The 18,275-nt window shown below is 47.6% G+C and overlaps 2 protein-coding genes across 8 annotated transcripts in view; one reads left to right on the top strand and one right to left on the bottom strand.

Annotated features, from left to right (window-relative positions):
* Positions 1–10,861, top strand: part of adar (adenosine deaminase RNA specific) — a 69,704-nt gene extending 58,843 nt beyond the window's left edge. For 4 of the 7 annotated variants that reach the window (XM_079503002.1, XM_079503001.1, XM_079503000.1 and 1 more), the window contains exons 20-24: positions 67–249; positions 1,060–1,172; positions 5,621–5,748; positions 6,055–6,171; positions 8,188–10,861. In XM_079503002.1, coding sequence (XP_079359128.1) covers positions 67–249; positions 1,060–1,172; positions 5,621–5,748; positions 6,055–6,171; positions 8,188–8,539 — 893 coding nt within the window. In that variant the 3' untranslated portion in view covers positions 8,540–10,861. The remainder of the gene's footprint in view (positions 1–66; positions 250–1,059; positions 1,173–5,620; positions 5,749–6,054; positions 6,172–8,187) is intronic. The other 3 variants (XM_079503005.1, XM_079503004.1, XM_079503003.1) reach the window with 1 other exon arrangement.
* Positions 1–18,275, bottom strand: part of LOC306925145 (scavenger receptor cysteine-rich domain-containing group B protein-like) — a gene marked incomplete at its 3' end in the record, with an annotated part of 797,673 nt that overhangs the window by 198,268 nt on the left and 581,130 nt on the right. The gene's annotated exons all lie outside the window — the stretch shown is intronic.

The following is an 18,275-nucleotide window of genomic DNA, read 5'->3' as shown; positions in this document are numbered from 1 at the left end:
GGAGAGACTCCTCTCTGTCTCTGTCTCTGACTCCTCTCTCTCTCTGTCTCTGTGTGTCTCTCTCAGGGGAGGGGACCATCCCAGTAGAGTCCAGTGCCATCGTCCCAACGTGGGACGGTATCCAGCACGGGGAGAGACTCCGCACCATGAGCTGCAGTGACAAGATCATGCGCTGGAACGTCCTGGGACTCCAGGGGGCTCTGCTCAGTCACTTCCTGCACCCCATCTACCTGAAGTCCATTACCCTGGGTGAGTACTTACTGCTGTCGGGAGGAAACCTCATAACTCCAAAAAGTTCATTTTTCAGGAAATGAAAAAATATACATTTTTCAGGAAATTAAGAAAACCTTATATTTTTTTTACAACAAAGCAATACAGGCTCATCCAAGTTGGTGTTGTAACTTTACATATTGTCAATTACTTCCACGAGAGGGGGAGAGATGGTGGAGTTAGCTGCTTTAGCAGACCGTTTGAGGGTCCAATGGAGTTAAGAGGTTTTGTACAAAGCACTTTTTACTACTTTCCATTGGTTAAATATTTTCGAAACAACACGCGTAAAGGTTGTTCAATAGCACTGATTTGTGCCCAAAAAAAGGATTTATGAGGTTTCCTCTCGACGGCAATGATTATACCTGAAGTCCATTAGCCTGAACCAGCTCAGTGGCCTTGTGGTTAGAGTGTCCGCCCTGAGACTGGGAGGGCGGGGGTTCGATCCCCGGCCGGGTCATACCAAAGACTCTAAAATGGGACCCAGTGCCTCCCTGCTTGACACTCGGCATCAAGGGTTGGGATTGAGGGTAAGTCCCTGCGACATACTAGCGTCATGTCCAGGGGGTGTACTTGTACATCAAGCTGCCTCACGCTACAGAAACAGGAGATAGGCTCCTGCCCTATGGGCCTCATGGCTACAGAAACAGGAGATAGGCTCCTGCCTATGGGCCTCATGGCTCGGCAAGGCTACTTTACTTCCATTAGCCTGGGTTAGTATCTGACGACTACTACTAAAGTTGACCAAACTCTGACTATGATGAACCAACTTGGTGCGTCTTGTCCCTCCAGGGTACCTGTACAGCCACGGCCACCTCACCAGAGCTGTCTGCTGTCGTCTGTCCCGAGATGGAGACGCCTTCTCCAAGAGCCTCCGCGCCCCCTTCACCCTCAACCACCCCGAGGTAAGAGCCTCCTTCACCCTCAACCACCCCGAGGTAAGAGCCTCCTTCACCCTCAACCACCCCGAGGTAAGAGCCTCCGCGCCCCCTTCACCCTCAACCACCCTGAGGTAAGAGCCTCCTTCACCCTCAACCACCCTGAGGTAAGAGCCTCCTTCACCCTCAACCACCCTGAGGTAAGAGCCTCCTCGCCCCCTTCACCCTCAACCACCCTGAGGTAAGAGCCCCCTTCACCCTCAACCACCCTGAGGTAAGAGCCTCCTCGCCCCCTTCACCCTCAACCACCCTGAGGTAAGAGCCTCCTCGCCCCCTTCACCCTCAACCACCCTGAGGTAAGAGCCTCCTTCACCCTCAACCACCCTGAGGTAAGAGCCTCCTCGCCCCCTTCACCCTCAACCACCCTGAGGTAAGAGCCTCCTCGCCCCCTTCACCCTCAACCACCCTGAGGTAAGAGCCTCCTCGCCCCCTTCACCCTCAACCACCCTGAGGTAAGAGCCTCCTCGCCCCCTTCACCCTCAACCACCCCGAGGTAAGAGCCTCCTTCACCCTCAACCACCCTGAGGTAAGAGCCTCCTTCACCCTCAACCACCCCGAGGTAAGAGCCTCCACACCTCCTTCCCCCTCAACCACCCCGAGGTAAGAGCCTCCTTCACCCTCAACCACCCCGAGGTAAGAGCCTCCTCCACCCTCAACCACCCTGAGGTAAGAGCCTCCTCGCCCCCTTCACCCTCAACCACCCTGAGGTAAGAGCCTCCTCGCCCCCTTCACCCTCAACCACCCTGAGGTAAGAGCCTCCTCGCCCCCTTCACCCTCAACCACCCTGAGGTAAGAGCCTCCTCGCCCCCTTCACCCTCAATCCCCCCCCCCCACCCCGAGGTAAGAGCCTCCTTCACCTTCAACCACCCTGAGGTAAGAGCCTCCTCGCCCCCTTCACCCTCAATCCCCCCCCCACCCTGAGGTAAGAGCCTCCTTCACCCTCAACCACCCTGAGGTAAGAGCCTCCTCACCCCCTTCACCCTCAACCACCCCGAGGTAAGAGCCCCCTTCACCCTCAACCACCCTGAGGTAAGAGCCTCCTCGCCCCCTTCACCCTCAACCACCCTGAGGTAAGAGCCTCCTCGCCCCCTTCACCCTCAACCACCCCGAGGTAAGAGCCTCCTTCACCCTCAACCACCCTGAGGTAAGAGCCTCCTCGCCCCCTTCACCCTCAATCCCCCCCCCCCACCCCGAGGTAAGAGCCTCCTTCACCTTCAACCACCCTGAGGTAAGAGCCTCCTCGCCCCCTTCACCCTCAATCCCCCCCCCACCCTGAGGTAAGAGCCTCCTCACCCCCTTCACCCTCAACCACCCTGAGGTAAGAGCCTCCTCACCCCCTTCACCCTCAACCACCCCGAGGTAAGAGCCTCCTTCACCCTCAACCACCCTGAGGTAAGAGCCTCCTCGCCCCCTTCACCCTCAATCCCCCCCCCCCACCCCGAGGTAAGAGCCTCCTTCACCTTCAACCACCCTGAGGTAAGAGCCTCCTCGCCCCCTTCACCCTCAATCCCCCCCCCACCCTGAGGTAAGAGCCTCCTCGCCCCCTTCACCCTCAACCACCCTGAGGTAAGAGCCTCCTCGCCCCCTTCACCCTCAACCACCCTGAGGTAAGAGCCTCCTCGCCCCCTTCACCCTCAACCACCCTGAGGTAAGAGCCTCCTCGCCCCCTTCACCCTCAACCACCCCGAGGTAAGAGCCTCCTTCACCCTCAACCACCCTGAGGTAAGAGCCTCCTCGCCCCCTTCACCCTCAACCACCCCGAGGTAAGAGCCTCCTTCACCCTCAACCACCCTGAGGTAAGAGCCTCCTCGCCCCCTTCACCCTCAACCACCCTGAGGTAAGAGCCTCCTTCACCCTCAACCACCCTGAGGTAAGAGCCTCCGCGCCCCCTTCACCCTCAACCACCCCGAGGTAAGAGCCTCCTTCACCCTCAACCACCCTGAGGTAAGAGCCTCCTTCACCCTCAACCACCCCGAGGTAAGAGCCTCCTCGCCCCCTTCACCCTCAACCACCCTGAGGTAAGAGCCTCCTTCACCCTCAACCACCCTGAGGTAAGAGCCTCCTTCACCCTCAACCACCCTGAGGTAAGAGCCTCCTTCACCCTCAACCACCCTGAGGTAAGAGCCTCCGCGCCCCCTTCACCCTCAACCACCCCGAGGTAAGAGCCTCCTTCACCCTCAACCACCCTGAGGTAAGAGCCTCCTTCACCCTCAACCACCCTGAGGTAAGAGCCTCCTTCACCCTCAACCACCCTGAGGTAAGAGCCTCCTCGCCCCCTTCACCCTCAACCACCCTGAGGTAAGAGCCTCCTTCACCTTCAACCACCCCGAGGTAAGAGCCTCCTCGCCCCCTTCACCCTCAACCACCCTGAGGTAAGAGCCTCCTCGCCCCCTTCACCCTCAACCACCCCAGGATGCGGGAACATACGGTCGGACTAGCGCTCGAACATGCGCTGCTCCTGTGCTTGCAGTTACGCTTGGGTTAGGGTTTGAGGTAGGTTGTCAGTCTAATGACTGTCGGACCAATAGGGTTTGAGGTAGGTTGTCAGTCTAATGACTGTCGGACCAATAGGGTTTGAGGTAGGTTGTCAGTCTAATGACTGTCGGACCAATAGGGTTTGAGGTAGGTTGTCAGTCTAATGACTGTCGGACCAATAATGGTGTCGAAACTAAAGCCTGTACCCTCGATATATTGATTTAAAAAATATAGATATATTAATTTAAAAGAGGTCTACACAATTGGAGAATGTAGAAGGATTGTTACTTTGATCATGAAGCCGATTATCTCTCTTATCACCCACATCAATACAGCGTGGAATTATGGACAGAATATTTTGTTGTCATTGTAAAATATCTTTTAAGTCTTGGATCTGAGAGCTCATCAAATGGTTTGTGGCTTCAAATTCTGAATAAATAATGGACCTTGAATATGAAAAGGGTTGAAAACCACTGCCCTAAATTAAAGTTGTTTGTCATTCAATTGACTGTTCTACGCATCAGACATCAGAATCCGCTCAAGATTGTTAGCCAAAAAAGCCAAACCCTAAAGAACACAATGATTATAGACCAATAGCACTCACATCTGTTATCATGAAAGCTCTGGAAAAAATGATGGTTCATCATCTCAACAATGCCATATTTAACTCGCAGGATCCATTTCAATTTGCTTACAAGCAGCGTCGAAGTACAGAGGATGCAGTTGTCACACTGGTTCACTTCATCTCCAAACATCTTGACAAACCAAAATCCTATGCTAGAGGACTTTTCCTAGATTTTTCTTCTGCCTTCAACACAATACAGCCGGACTTGCTCCTCACTAAAATGGTTCAGTTACACATGAATCCTTTTGTTATTCAGTTTTATCTTAAGTTCCTCACTGACAGAATTCAGTATGTAAAGGTAAACAAGACACTCCTCTCCCATCAGGACCAGAGTTGGTGCACCCCAAGGTTGCATTAGCTCACCTGTACTGTTCACTCTTTACACAGCAGACTGTAACACCTGCGAGTCAAATCAGTTTCTTCTGAAATATTCAGATGATTCTACGCTAATAGCTCTGATGACTGACAGTGATGACCCGAAACAGTACCAGTGTAGCGTTCACCGGCTTGTAGAATGGTGTGACAAAAATTATCTGATTATCAACACTAAGAAAACTGAGGAAATGATATTTGGTCCTGCTCCCGGTGATAAGACACCACCGGTGGCAATCCATGGTTCAGCTATTGAACAAGTCCCATCTTACAAATACCTGGGGGTGATATCATGGTCATCTCATATTGACTATATTTGTAAGAGGATACAGCAGCGTGTGTACTCCCTACACCGACTGAGATCGTTTGGTGCTAGCAGTCAGATCTAGTCTCTTTTCTATACGTCTGTTGTTCAAACTGTGATGTTGTACTGTAGCACGGCCTGGTTTAACAGCCTATCAATGGTATATAAGAACAAACTGTATAGCCAAATTAAGATCTGCGCTAAAATTGTTGGTAGGCCAGTCGAGGTTGTGTTACGTTCCTTTAAAGAAGCCCAGATCAATAGCATGCTTAGACTGGCGAAGAGCATCTCCTCTGACCCCTTACATGTTTTAAATGATGGATGAATATCAACTGTTGCCCTCCATGAGGCGGTTTAGAGTCCCAAAATATAAGAAAAACAGGCTAAAGAACTCTTTTGTACACCAGTCTGTTCTGCTTTTAAACCAAAATTGGTAAACCAGAGGATATGTTCTATTGTTCTTGTCTGCTTCTGTGATGTGTGTCCTGTAATGTACCTTGTGTAATGTATTGTGTATGTCCTGTCTGTATCTTGAACGGTGACGTCATGGACGCAAAGCACATTTCAGTGAAAGCTGACAATAAAGTTGTATCGTATCGACAAATGAAACCTCTCTCCTCTCCTCTCCTCTCTCCCCAGGTTGGAAGGGTCAGTGTGTATGACTCCACCAGACATACTGGTAAGACTAAGGAGTCCAGTGTGAACTGGAGTACACCAGACCAGCTGAGTGTGGAGGTCCTGGACGGGACCAAAGGCAAACTGGACGGGTGAGTTTACCAGTCCCCAAACGCACTACAACTGACATAACAAAACCATCTTTTGGTGCGGAAGTCTTCATAAGCTGCTGCTTGTTGCATTAAAGGGCATGGAGGAGAGGGGGTGCTCCATTGATTATAAATGTATAATTGACTTACAAATTACTACTCCTCAGCCTTAAGAGGTTGAGGAGTAGCTTTTTTTAAGCCCATAAATGAACCCAAACAAAGTTGAGTTTGAAATAAAGAACATGACCAAATCCGGTACTAATTTCTTTTGTTTTTAAATAAAAAATGTCAACTTCCTGTCGTTACTAGGAAGAAAACCCGGACTGGATCCATGGATCTGGATCCGGACCTTCAAATAATCAACTTTGTTTGCGTTCGCTTACGGGCTAAAAGAGCTCATCTTGAGCCTCTTCACATTAAAAAAATGTAAGTCAAAGTCGAGCCTGTGTTGGATTATCCATTTTTTTTTATCAATAGAGCAATTATTTTGGATTCCTTGCCCCTCCTTTTGGAGTTGCATCATGGCAAGGTAACGACACGACACAAAGCTAATGGCTTTTCATTTCCAACGAGAGACGAGCCAGACGACACAACTCCTCACCACGTTACCACAGGAGAGCAACTAGTCCACACCGTGATTCAGAGGACTAAAATAGGACAGCCTTCACAGAATGTTATTCAAAAGACTATGACTAAAACTAAATCAAAATGTGCTGTCGAAATCAACACTGATGTTGTGAGCTGCTCATTCTCTGTGTGTGTGTGTGTGTGTGTGTGTGTGTGTGTGTGTGTGTGTGTGTGTGTGTGTGTGTGTGTGTGTGTGTGTGTGTGTGTGTGTGTGTGTGTGTGTGTGTGTGTGTGTGTGTGTGTGTGTGTGTGTGTGTGTGTGTGTGTGTGTGTGTGTGTGTGTGTGTGTGTGTGTGTGTGTGTGTGTGTGTGGGGCTCAGGCCTAGCGGCTGCTAAGCTATGTGTCCTAATAACACAGTGTTCGTTCTTAGTGTCATGGACATGATATCCAAAGCGTCTCGCCGCTCATAATACACTGTCCGAGGACACACGGGGCACCTTAATCAGACATTTATAACTCTGTGGCGCTGGTGTCTGTCTGTCTGTCCTGGTGTCTGTCTGTCTGTCCTGGTGTCTGTCTGTCTGTCCTGGTGTCTGTCTGTCTGTCCTGGTGTCTGTCTGTCTGTCCTGGTGTCTGTCTGTCTGTCTGTCTGTCCTGGTGTCTGTCTGTCTGTCTGTCCTGGTGTCTGTCTGTCTGTCTGTCCTGGTGTCTGTCTGTCTGTCCTGGTGTCTGTCTGTCTGTCCTGGTGTCTGTCTGTCTGTCTGTCCTGGTGTCTGTCTGTCTGTCCTGGTGTCTGTCTGTCTGTCTGTCCTGGTGTCTGTCTGTCTGTCTGTCCTGGTGTCTGTCTGACTGTCCTGGTGTCTGTCTGTCCTACTGTCTGTGTCCTGGTGTCTGTCTGTCTGTCTGTCCTGGTGTCTGTCTGTCTGTCCTGGTGTCTGTCTGTCCTGCTGTCTGTCCTACTGTCTGTCTGTCCTGGTGTCTGTCTGTCTGTCTGTCCTGGTGTCGGTCTGTCCTGCTGTCTGTCTGTCCTGCTCTGCTGTCTGTGTCCTGGTGTCTGTCTGTCTGTCTGTCCTGCTGTCTGTGTCCTGGTATCTGTCTGTCTGTCTGTCCTGGTGTCGGTCTGTCCTGCTGTCTGTCTGTCCTGCTCTGCTGTCTGTGTCCTGGTGTCTGTCTGTCTGTCGTCCCGTTCTGTGTGGCGTAGTGTTTGTGTACCTCAGCCCCAGAGGTAGGTGACGTTCACTAAGGTTCATTTGAGCCGCCCGACACTCCTAGCCTGTGAGTATATCTCTGGAGTGGAAGGACACTGAGGACACTTGAGTGCCTCGGGGCAGGCCCAGTATGGCCCAGTTTCAGGCCCATTGAGAACTCTAGTGTAGTTCCAGACTCGTATAGCGTTCAGAGGTTGTGGAGTAATTGTCTGGCTACATGAACCAGTGTAGGACAAACAGAAGATCAGCAAAAATAAGAATCAGGAATCTGTCTTGAAGGAGATGGAGTTGATCACACTGTTGAACGAGATGGAGTTGATCACACTGTTGAACGAGATGGAGTTGATCACACTGTTGAATGAGATGGAGTTGATCACACTGTTGAATGAGATGGAGTTGATCACACTGTTGAACGAGATGGAGTTGATCACACTGTTGGTACCATGGATTATACATGACTGATTTCAGCCATTTGGATTCCGTCTTCTATGGAAGCATGTTCGCTGCGAAAGTAGCCGATCTACAAGCTCTCAATGCGTCTGCGTGTCATTATTTTAGGATTAGACCATTTGAAAACTTGACTATGTTCAAGATGCACGTTTGAGAAGCACTGATCTAAAGCTTGTCCCCCCCCTTCCTTCTCGTTCCTCTCTCTCTCTCTCTCAGTTCCAAGCTGGACGTGTCCCGCGTCTCCAAGTCCAACCTGTTCCGCCTGTTCCGCGTGCTGTGCCAGATGTCGGGCCGCACCGACCTATTGGCGCACCAGTCGTACGCGTCGGCCAAGCTGGCGGCCAAGCCATTCCAGACGGTCAAGGAGCAGTTCTTCAGCGCGCTGCGTCTGCACGGCTACGGCGCCTGGATCGGCAAGCCGCTGGAGGAGAAGAGCTTCGACCCCATCGAGGAGAGCCAATACGCCCTTAAAAGAGACGGCATAGTGGTGGATACGACGACGACGCCGGGGAGTCTGGCCGCAACGGGCAACGGCAGCAACGGCGGGGTGGCGATGATGATGAAATGAGTGTCGATGATGCGGAGGGGAGGGAGGGATTGTGGGAGGGTTAGATGGATAGAGAGGGAGAGAGAAAAGAGGTATAGGTCGTAGCGATAGAACGGAGAATAAAGTGGGGGAGATGTGGACGGGAGAGAATAGGGAGGGTGGGCGAGAAGGGGATGGATGTTGTCTACGGACTGCTCTGTACATTCATAACTGAAGACAGGAAAACATGAGAAATATTTCCACAAAACGAAACCTTAAAAAAAAAATAACAAAATTAAGCCGCCACCACCCCATGCTAACCAACCAACCACCACGCTAACCCGCTAGCCGTAACCCCGGATCAGCTGATCGCTGGTCGTCGGTGATGTATATCTGCTATACATGGTGTCTCGCTGTACCCAGATCACTTCACTTGGTCAGTAATGTATATCTGCTATACATGATTGTTGTCTCCGCTGTATATTTCGCCTCCCAACGTGTGACCTGCTCCACCCCAAATTCGTGTGATCGATGTCACCGTCGGGTAAAAACAACTTCTAAAGTCGGATTCAATACTTTGTCGTGCGCCTGGCGTTGTGTGTCGAAAATGTCTAATCTAAATGCTTTTTTTTTTTTTTTTTAGGTCTGCTATTTTCAGCTTAAAATCCTGGCTGTTTTTTTGTTATTTCTTTGGACATGCACGTGGCGGCTATTTTTCGGGTTCGCAAACGGTGCAATTTTCGCCTCAAAAACTCGCCTATTCGCGACACACAAGCTCACAGCGTGCCGCGTTGTAGTCTGGATGTTTCCGCTGCGTGACGCTGGCATGTGACGGAGTATGACGAATCACACGTAATTTATTTGCAGTATGACTGATCCACACGCTGAGGACGTGTCGCGTCGTTGGCCTGTAGATCGTCGCACAACAAGAAACAAATTTTATGTCGACAATCTTCATCCTTGGTTAGTTTTGGGAGATTGCGTCGTATATATATATATATATATTTTTTAAGGGTGGTGTTTGTCTTTGCCGCTCCTTCAGTTCAGACCTAAAAATGGTATTTGGAAGCTCACGAGAGCAGGGTGAGCGACCGCAAATCTGCGACAGAAGGTCGAGCGGCTGACTGCCAAGAGCGACTAAATCAAATCAAGTCGTGGCAAATCCCGCTGAATATTTTTGAGTTCCAATATCTTTTGAGTTTATTTTCGAATTTGAGATGGGTGTAGAAAGACGAGAGAGGGATGTATACACAGGGTTGTTGTTCACTTCTAGGAGCATCCGGTTCACTTCTAGGAGCATCCGGTTTGTTCACTTCTAGGAGCATCCGGTTTGTTTGTTCACTTCTAGGAGCATCCGGTTTGTTTGCGAGTTCAAAAGTCGAACCGAGGCGTGATTTGAGTCGGGCAGATCACACGGTCCACCCATAACCTCTCTCTGTACTGATTCTTATTATAAAAGTCATTTAAACTACTGTAGACGAACGTACTGTTTTCTGTTGATTGAATATTTCTCCTGTTAGCTTGGTTTCCTCTGGCTGAAAGGTCTCCACCAGCTGATCACATGTCCTCCATGGACGGTATACACGCCGGAGAGACATGTCCCTCCACGGATTGGACCGAGACGTCCAACCGTGAACGGAGATGTCCTCCGTGTGGGGAAAAAAACAAACAAATGTCCTCCATGGAAAGAAATGTCCTCCATAGACTGACACGTCCACCTCTTGACGGACCATGTCCTCCATAGACGGACCACGTCCTCAATGGACAGACATGTTTTTTTTCCATGGACAAAAAAACGTGTCTTCCATCGACAGACATGTCCTCCCCATAGGACGGAAACATGTCCTCAATGGACGGCGGTTGTGTGTGTGTCCAGTGTGTCCAATATGAATGTTAGGAAGCTGTTGGTGGACACGTCCATGAGATGTGACCAGTTCTTGACCAATAGAAATCCTTGATTAGTTAATTAGTTGATTAAGCGAGCTGCAGACAGCCAGACACTTGATGAACAGTATATATACACACGTACGTACAAATACATGAACACACGCATGGATATGTGAAGAGATGTTGCTGCGTATACATTTGTAAAAAAAAAACAAAGCCAAATGTTGCGTTCCCATATATCCGTGTGTGTGTGTATGTATATGTATATACCTCATGTATATATTTTGTAAATCAATTTGCAGATTTCTTTTTTGTTTTTTCTCCTTTCTTTTTTTATGTCTTTTTTCCAAAGTTTTAATGAAAAAGGTGTGACGTGTTAAAGATGCTTGAGATTGTTCTGGGTCTTTTTTTTACAAAGTAGAAAAATGTTTAGTAACCTTTAAAACAAACAAACATTAAAGTCTTTCTGTTTGTTCAGTGCGCCTCCGTTTTCTTTGCTTCCCGTGTGGTGTGAGTGAATGCGTCTGAAACAGTGTTGTTTTCGTCGACTAAAACTAAGACGAAAAATGTTCGTCGACTACCTTTTTTCACTGACGAAAACTAAATGGAAACTAAATGAAAACTAAGCTATGAGGACTAAAACTGAGACTAAATGTATTGACAATTTCGTCAACAGATAAAAACTAGACTAAAATGCTAGGAAGGGACTAGTGGACAAGAGATTCGGTATAAGTCATTTTACACTTGGGTGCATGCTGAAAATAGCAGATCTACAAGCTCACAACGCGTCGCAGCGCGACGCGTTGTGAGCTTGTAGATCTGCTATTTTCAGCAAGTGTAAAAACAGTCATTACGACGGCATCAAGGCCCGCCAAAATACATTTTAGTCGACTAAATCAACTGTAGATTTAGTCGACTAAAATCTTATGACATTTAGTCGACTAAAACTAGACTAACACTAAAACATTCCAGGTGACTAAAATGTGACTAAAACTAAATTAAAACTATTCAAAAGACTACGACTAAAACTAAAATCTAAATTTGCTGCCAAAAACAACACTGGTCTGAAACCTCGACAAGGGGTTCCACATTGTCTCTTATCGGTGGTTCTCAAACTTTTAATTTCAAGGACACCCCCCACTTAATTAACTCTGACTCCAAATGGAACCTATAGAGCAGGGGTGCCCAAAAGGTAGATCGTGATCTACCAGTAGATCACACAGGCTGTGCAGGTAGACCACATGACATGCCCCTAAAATATATAATTTAAATAAATAAATAAACTATTTTTGGCATCTGCCACTTGAACTAATGTGACTCACTTGATTGATCAAAAAGGGCAGCTCAAAACCACATTGCAATAACAGTATTACAAACTTATATACAAAACCAAATTCTACCAATTCCATTTCCGCATTTGTCTAATATGTAACTATATTTTCAGCAATGAGATAATATATATTTGTGGTGTGTACTACTGGGTAGATCTGGTTGAGCTGGTCATTTGGAAAGTAGCTCTCAAGTATAAAAAGTGTGGGCACCCCTGCTATAGAGGGTATGCGCATGACCTCATCAAACCAGGAAGTTATGCGGGTAAGCCTACTGAGTGGCAAAAAACTACTTTCCTGGCCTTGACAGCCCATACATCCACACAGAAAAGTCCTATCTGATTGCATTAAACAATGTTAAACTCACTTTGCCTGTTGCTTTGCCACGCGATGTGCCATTCACGTTAAGCATGCGCATACCCTCTATAGCGGTCCATTTGGTTCCATTTAAAGGTCCAGACCTGTAATGGTCCAGTTTGAAACTAGAGATTTACCAATACTATGTTTACTTCCCGATTCCACTAACTATAACTTGCGCATCGGTCGATATCAAGTCCCAAGCCGATACTTGTGTAATCTTTTTATTTTATTTATTTTTGTATATAGTATACATCTAGGACGGGTGGGCAACTTTGACGAAGGAGAGGGCCATTATATTTTCATACTCACTCCAGAGGGGCCACATTGCACGTAATCCTGAATATTTTTTTTGCTATTTTTAATTGGGATCCTGAAAAGTCATTTTAACTAAATACAAATATATAGGACATAAAAAAGACAATAACATTATTTGTAATACTACTCAGCAAGCTACTTAATTTAGACTGTAAGTAATTAAAGCGGGTCATGTTGTTCGCATGTTAGGAATTGTAACAGCTGAAATCATAACATATCAGTATTCCGAAATTAATCTGAGGGCCACATTAAGTGAAGGTGGGGGCCGCATGTGGCCCCCGGGCCACCAGTTGCCCATGTATGATCTAGGACAAATGGTTCTCAAAGTGGCCACTCAGGGTTCCTTGAGACGCGGTTCCATTTGTACACTGATTGATTGAAATAATATTTATTAACAGTTTGCAGAATTACAGTACATTTCAAGCACAAGCTCAATACAAAGACTTAACTGTGAGTGGACGACCCAATTAAGCATTACACTTGTTTACAAGAGGGTCCACCTTGTTCAATTCATCAAAACATTTAGAGACATACAACGCAGATGTATGGGGGTCCTTGAAAGAGAAGTGCAACATTTACTGAATCAAAAATACAAAATAATTGAAAATTATTGTAAATGATATATTGTTGCTGTCGGGAGGAAATAACCTAGCTCCATTTGTTTATGTTTTTGAATGCATATATAAAGCACTGCTATTGAACACCATTTACATATGTGTGCTTGTTAAAAGGATTTAGAACCAATGGAAATTATTAATAAAAAATGCTTCAGACAAAACCTTAATTCCATTGGACCCCCAAACTGCCTGCTAAACCTCTCCCCTGCTCATGGAAGTAATTGATAATGTATATAGTCACCACCAACGTTGATCATGAGGCTGTATTGCTTTGTTTTCAAATTATACGTTTTTCTTCATGTTCTGAAAAATTTATATTTTTCCTTTTCTGAAAAAAAAATTCATACAACGAATAGAATAGAAAACGGTAATGCTTTCCTGAGAAAGATGCTTGTGTGAGCCAGGGTTGTTAATGTAACACACATTTAAATGGAGAAAAGTAAGCAATAGTTATAGAATTGTATGTACTAAAACAAAATCCTAAAACTAACAATCGTACAACTTCAATGAACTAATGAATAATTCACAACTTCAAGTCTTTAATAAGGGCCGTGAACACAGGAAAGTTGACTGGGAAACGTGTAGTATTGTATTGGGATCTCATTAAGTGAAGGGAACATGGATGTGATTAGGAGACTTTGGATGGATGATCCGTAAGAGAAGGACAGGGTTGGAGCCAATTGGTTCTAATCTCTATCTGGAAAGTTGGTTCTGATTAACTTCACTCACATACTGACTGTCCAAGTAATCCTATTCCCTGATGACACACCGTGTTGCTGGTCTCAACCAGTTTAGCTGCAGTGCTTCAGCACGACAGTAGGTGGCATCAAGTGAACACAAATCTGCCCAGGGCAGGGAGGGGAGTGTGTGTGTGTGTGTGTGTGTGTGTGTTGCATAGCCTACATGCATGAACAGCCTGGCATAATGGTGCGTGCGTGTGTGTGCACAATGTACATATGTGCATAAAACATGCTATATCCGTGTATACATAATACAATATGTATGCATAAATAAATGCACATGCATAGTTGCATACATAAGTACACTTTGGGGGCAACAGTGACGAAGAGGTACCATCATGTTGGGAGCCTGGAGGTTGCCGGTTTGACCACTAGCTGCATGGCTGGGTCCTCTTGGATGAGCATCAAAGTGCCCTTGAGCAACAACACTGACTCAGTGTTGTTGCTCAAGGGCACTTTGACTGTGGAGTTCACAGTCCACTGCTCTGATGTCCGATGATGAGCTGCGGAGGGTTGGTGCCTTGCATGGTGGTCTCTGCCGTCAGTACTGTGTGAATGTGTAACCAGAAGGCCCTTGGCCGAAACGCGTTCGTTGTGTTGCTGCTTGCAGCTTATACCTTTCCCTCGTAAAGATTAAACAATAAAGTGCCTTAACCCATTTTGGGCGGGAACCCCTTTTGGTGTTAGCATTATGTTATGCTTTAGCTATTGAAAAATAGCAGATCTACAAGCTCATAGCGCGCCACCGAGTGGCGCGCTACGAGCTTGTAGGTCTGCTATTTTGGAAAAGTCGAAGAACCACTGACATAGAAACATAGCTTTTTCAGAAAACTGTTAGGATGTAGAAGACATTTTTAGAATCTGATCTCAGGTCAAAATGGGTACCGTTAAAGGACTCCGTGAGTGCTGGTATTCTCCTTCTAAAGTGTTTCCTGACCGTGCACCCGGTCAAATGTTCCAAGAGATTGAGTGAGACGGTGGAGTTGTGCGTACTTCTCTCTTTTCTGAATGTGTAACCAACCAGTTGTGTAAAGCAGTGCTTTTCAACCTTTTTCATATCAAGGACCACTCTTTTTTTTTGGCATGATTTGAGACACGGACCATAATTTGATCAGATTTAGCCTTTTAGAGTCTACTCTACACTATAATATTAAAATAACTTAATTATGTGTGTGTGTATATATATATATCCTCACCGTGGAGCTTGATTGATTAACTGATTTCCCTGTAGGCCTATTGTGCCGAATATATAAGACGACCCCCATTTTTCTCATTTGTGGTAAAAGAACATCTAATGTAAAATAGTCTAGCCCCCGATTATAATATTATGACCCCATTTTTTAGGATATTTCCATTGGGGGGATAAAATGTAGTAAAAGGTGGGTATAGGCTACTTCATTTGCATTTGCTTCAAAACAGCAACCAAATTGTTCCGGTTCCCCCAAAAAAAGGGCAAAGTAACCGTATGAAATGAGAGGGATGACTGGAGGCCTGTTGCACTCACACCCAAAGTGAGCAAATGCTTTTAGACACATGTCAGAGAGATGATCAACAACAAATTGCCCCCCACACGAGTCGACACCCTACAATGCGCCTATGGCCAGAGCAGAGCCACAGATGATGCCATTGCAACAGTTCTACACACCACCCTCTCTCACCTGGAGAGAGAATGAGAATGCTGTTCATTGACCATTTGCAGACCGTGGCGATGTTTCCATCAGAGTTTGGAAGCACTCGTTTTCAGTAAAGCAATGATATGATATGATATGAACTTTATTTGTATAATAGCGCTTTTCAAAACAGAGTTTCAAAGTGCTGCACAGAGCAAGATAAAAACAGCAAGAAACACACAATAACAACATGATAATGGCACATCAAACAATAAGGATGTAAGTACAATTGGCTATAAAATAGTTAAAAAACACGGTTTTCGGTTGGGGTTTTCAGGCGTGACTTAAAAAGGGGGACGGATGGTGCTACCCTAATGTGCACAGGCAGTGCGTTCCACAGTCTGGGTGCCCGAGCGGCACCCAGACTGTGGAATGTCCTGCTGCCTCTTGCATTATGTGCTAATTCAAAACAGGTGGTATGCAGGACAGTTGAGTGATATCTAACGAGCACTTCCAAACTCCAGCTCTTAGAAAAAGATTCACCTTGCAAGGACACAAAGTAGCTCATAACATGTCTACGGTGGATTTTTATGAAATAAACACTTTGAGGATAGAAAGAGAATAATTCAAGCTCTTCGTACAGCTGCAATGTTGGTGAATTTGACGTTGTTTAATACAATCACATAGGACTTTTCTGTTTGGATGAATGGACTGCCATTGGAAGTTGCACCTAAAGGTAGCACCTTGCCCTTAACTTATATGGTAAGATGGCCGCGGTCTGCATATGGAGAATAGACTACAGCTCAGCGTTTAATACCATAATCCCCTCATACAGTAGAGGTTAGGTTGGACCCAAGCAAACGGACCCGAGAAACATTCTAATTTACCGCGTGTCCACTCCGCGCCTGGCCCGAAACGGACCCGAGAAACATTCTAATTTACCGCGTGTCCGCGCCTGGCCCGAAACGGAGACCCAGGTATAAATAACCTGACCCGGTTGGGTCGTTGGACCCATGTGTCCGATGCTATTATATGCTTATTTTTCGTATCGGCTTAAACCCGTCTCACAGAACATATGGATTTTAGAATGTAATAATTACAACACACGCATGATTTGTCTATTTTTTGAGTGGTGTAAACCACTCCTACAACTGGCTTTGTTTGTGCAGAAAAAATGAGCATGGTTGCTATGTTCACCCTGTTCACCCGGGTGTGATTTCATTACGTCAGACATGATTTCATTACGTCAGACCTTACACCACTCAGTTCACACGGGTGTGATTTTTTAAACCCTAGATAGATAGATAGATAGATAGATATACCCCGACCGAGACCCGCGGCAATTTGGAATTGAACCGACCCTGCCCGAGGGACAAGTCAATATTTTGGGCCCGAACCGGCTCCCAGTTCAGCTCTCGGGTATTTGGTTCCGGGCGGGCGGACCCGTGCTACCCTCTACCTACAGTAACTCATACTATAGACACCTAGTTTAACAGTCTGCGTCTAAACTCAAGCCTTTGCAGCATGGACACACAGGCAGGCAGGCAGCCAGCCAGCCAGCCAGCCAGCCAGCCTGCCTGCCTGCCTGCCTGCCTGCCTGGCGGGCGGGCGGGCGGGCGGGCTGGCTGGCTGGCTGGCTGGCTGGCTGGCGGGCGGGCGGGCGGGCGGGCGGGCTGGCGGGCGGGCGGGCTGGCGGGCGGGCGTGCGTGTTTGCTGATGACACCACAGTGACAGGCCTGATCAGAGAGGATGAGGAAAACAGCCTACTGTATACAGGCGAGAAGTGCAGAACATGGCACAATGGTGCCAGGAGAACAACCTCGCCCTCAACGTCAACAAGACAAAAGAGCTGATCTTCGACAACAGGAGGCCTCTCCCATCCGGATCCTTTTCTGAGTGGTGCAACCACTCCCTTAAGGAGCTATGTGTGTGGCTGGCTGGGTGGGTGGGTGGGTGGCTGGGTGCGTCTGAGCACGAAAACAGCATGGTTGTTTTTCACCACCTGTACGCAACCTAACACACACACAAACACACACGCACATATTAACTGCATATATGATGATTTCAGGTGTGCCAGTACAGTACAGTGACAGTACAGTACAGTAGAGGGTACAGTAGAGGGACCCCCACACGGTAACTCTGTCATTTCTCAACCGTTTCAGACGCAGGGCGGCTCGCCGGAACCGGCCCGGCCCCCTGGGCGCGTTCCCGGGGGTCTGGATATTCCGGGGACTCCCGGGGACCCCCACGCGGTAACTCTGTCATTTCTCTACCGTTTCGGACGCAGGGCGGCTCGCCAGAACCGGGCCGGCACCCTGGGTGCATTCCTGTGCACATCACTGATGTGCACAGGAATGATGTGCATTCCTGTGCACATCACCTGGGCAGTGAGGTGGTGAAGAAAGCACAAGGCATTGTGCCTTACTTTTTAAGAAGACCCAAGAAAGCTGGCATGGGCCCCAAAGTCCTAAAAGCTTTCTACAGTAACAGAGGCACCACCACAGGGTGGTATGGCAGCTGCACCGACCTCAACCGCAAAGCAATGCCGAGGGTTGTACGGACAGCCCCAAAGCAATGCCGAGGGTTGTACGGACAGCCCCAAAGCAATGCCGAGGGTTGTACGGACAGCCCCAAAGCAATGCCGAGGGTTGTACGGACAGCCCCAAAGCAATGCCGAGGGTTGTACGGACAGCCCCAAAGCAATGCCGAGGGTTGTACGGACAGCCCCAAAGCAATGCCGAGGGTTGTACGGACAGCCCCAAAGCAATGCCGAGGGTTGTACGGACAGCCAAAGCAATGCCGAGGGTTGTACGGACAGCCAAAGCAATGCCGAGGGTTGTACGGACAGCCAAAGCAATGCCGAGGGTTGTACGGACAGCCAAAGCAATGCCGAGGGTTGTACGGACAGCCAAAGCAATGCC

This window comes from Electrona antarctica (assembly GCF_951216825.1).
Source record: "Electrona antarctica genome assembly, chromosome: 6".
NCBI classification, from domain to species: Eukaryota; Metazoa; Chordata; class Actinopteri; order Myctophiformes; family Myctophidae; genus Electrona; species Electrona antarctica.
Note: the sequence above shows the minus strand (reverse complement) of the source record. Positions and strands in the feature narration are given on the sequence as shown.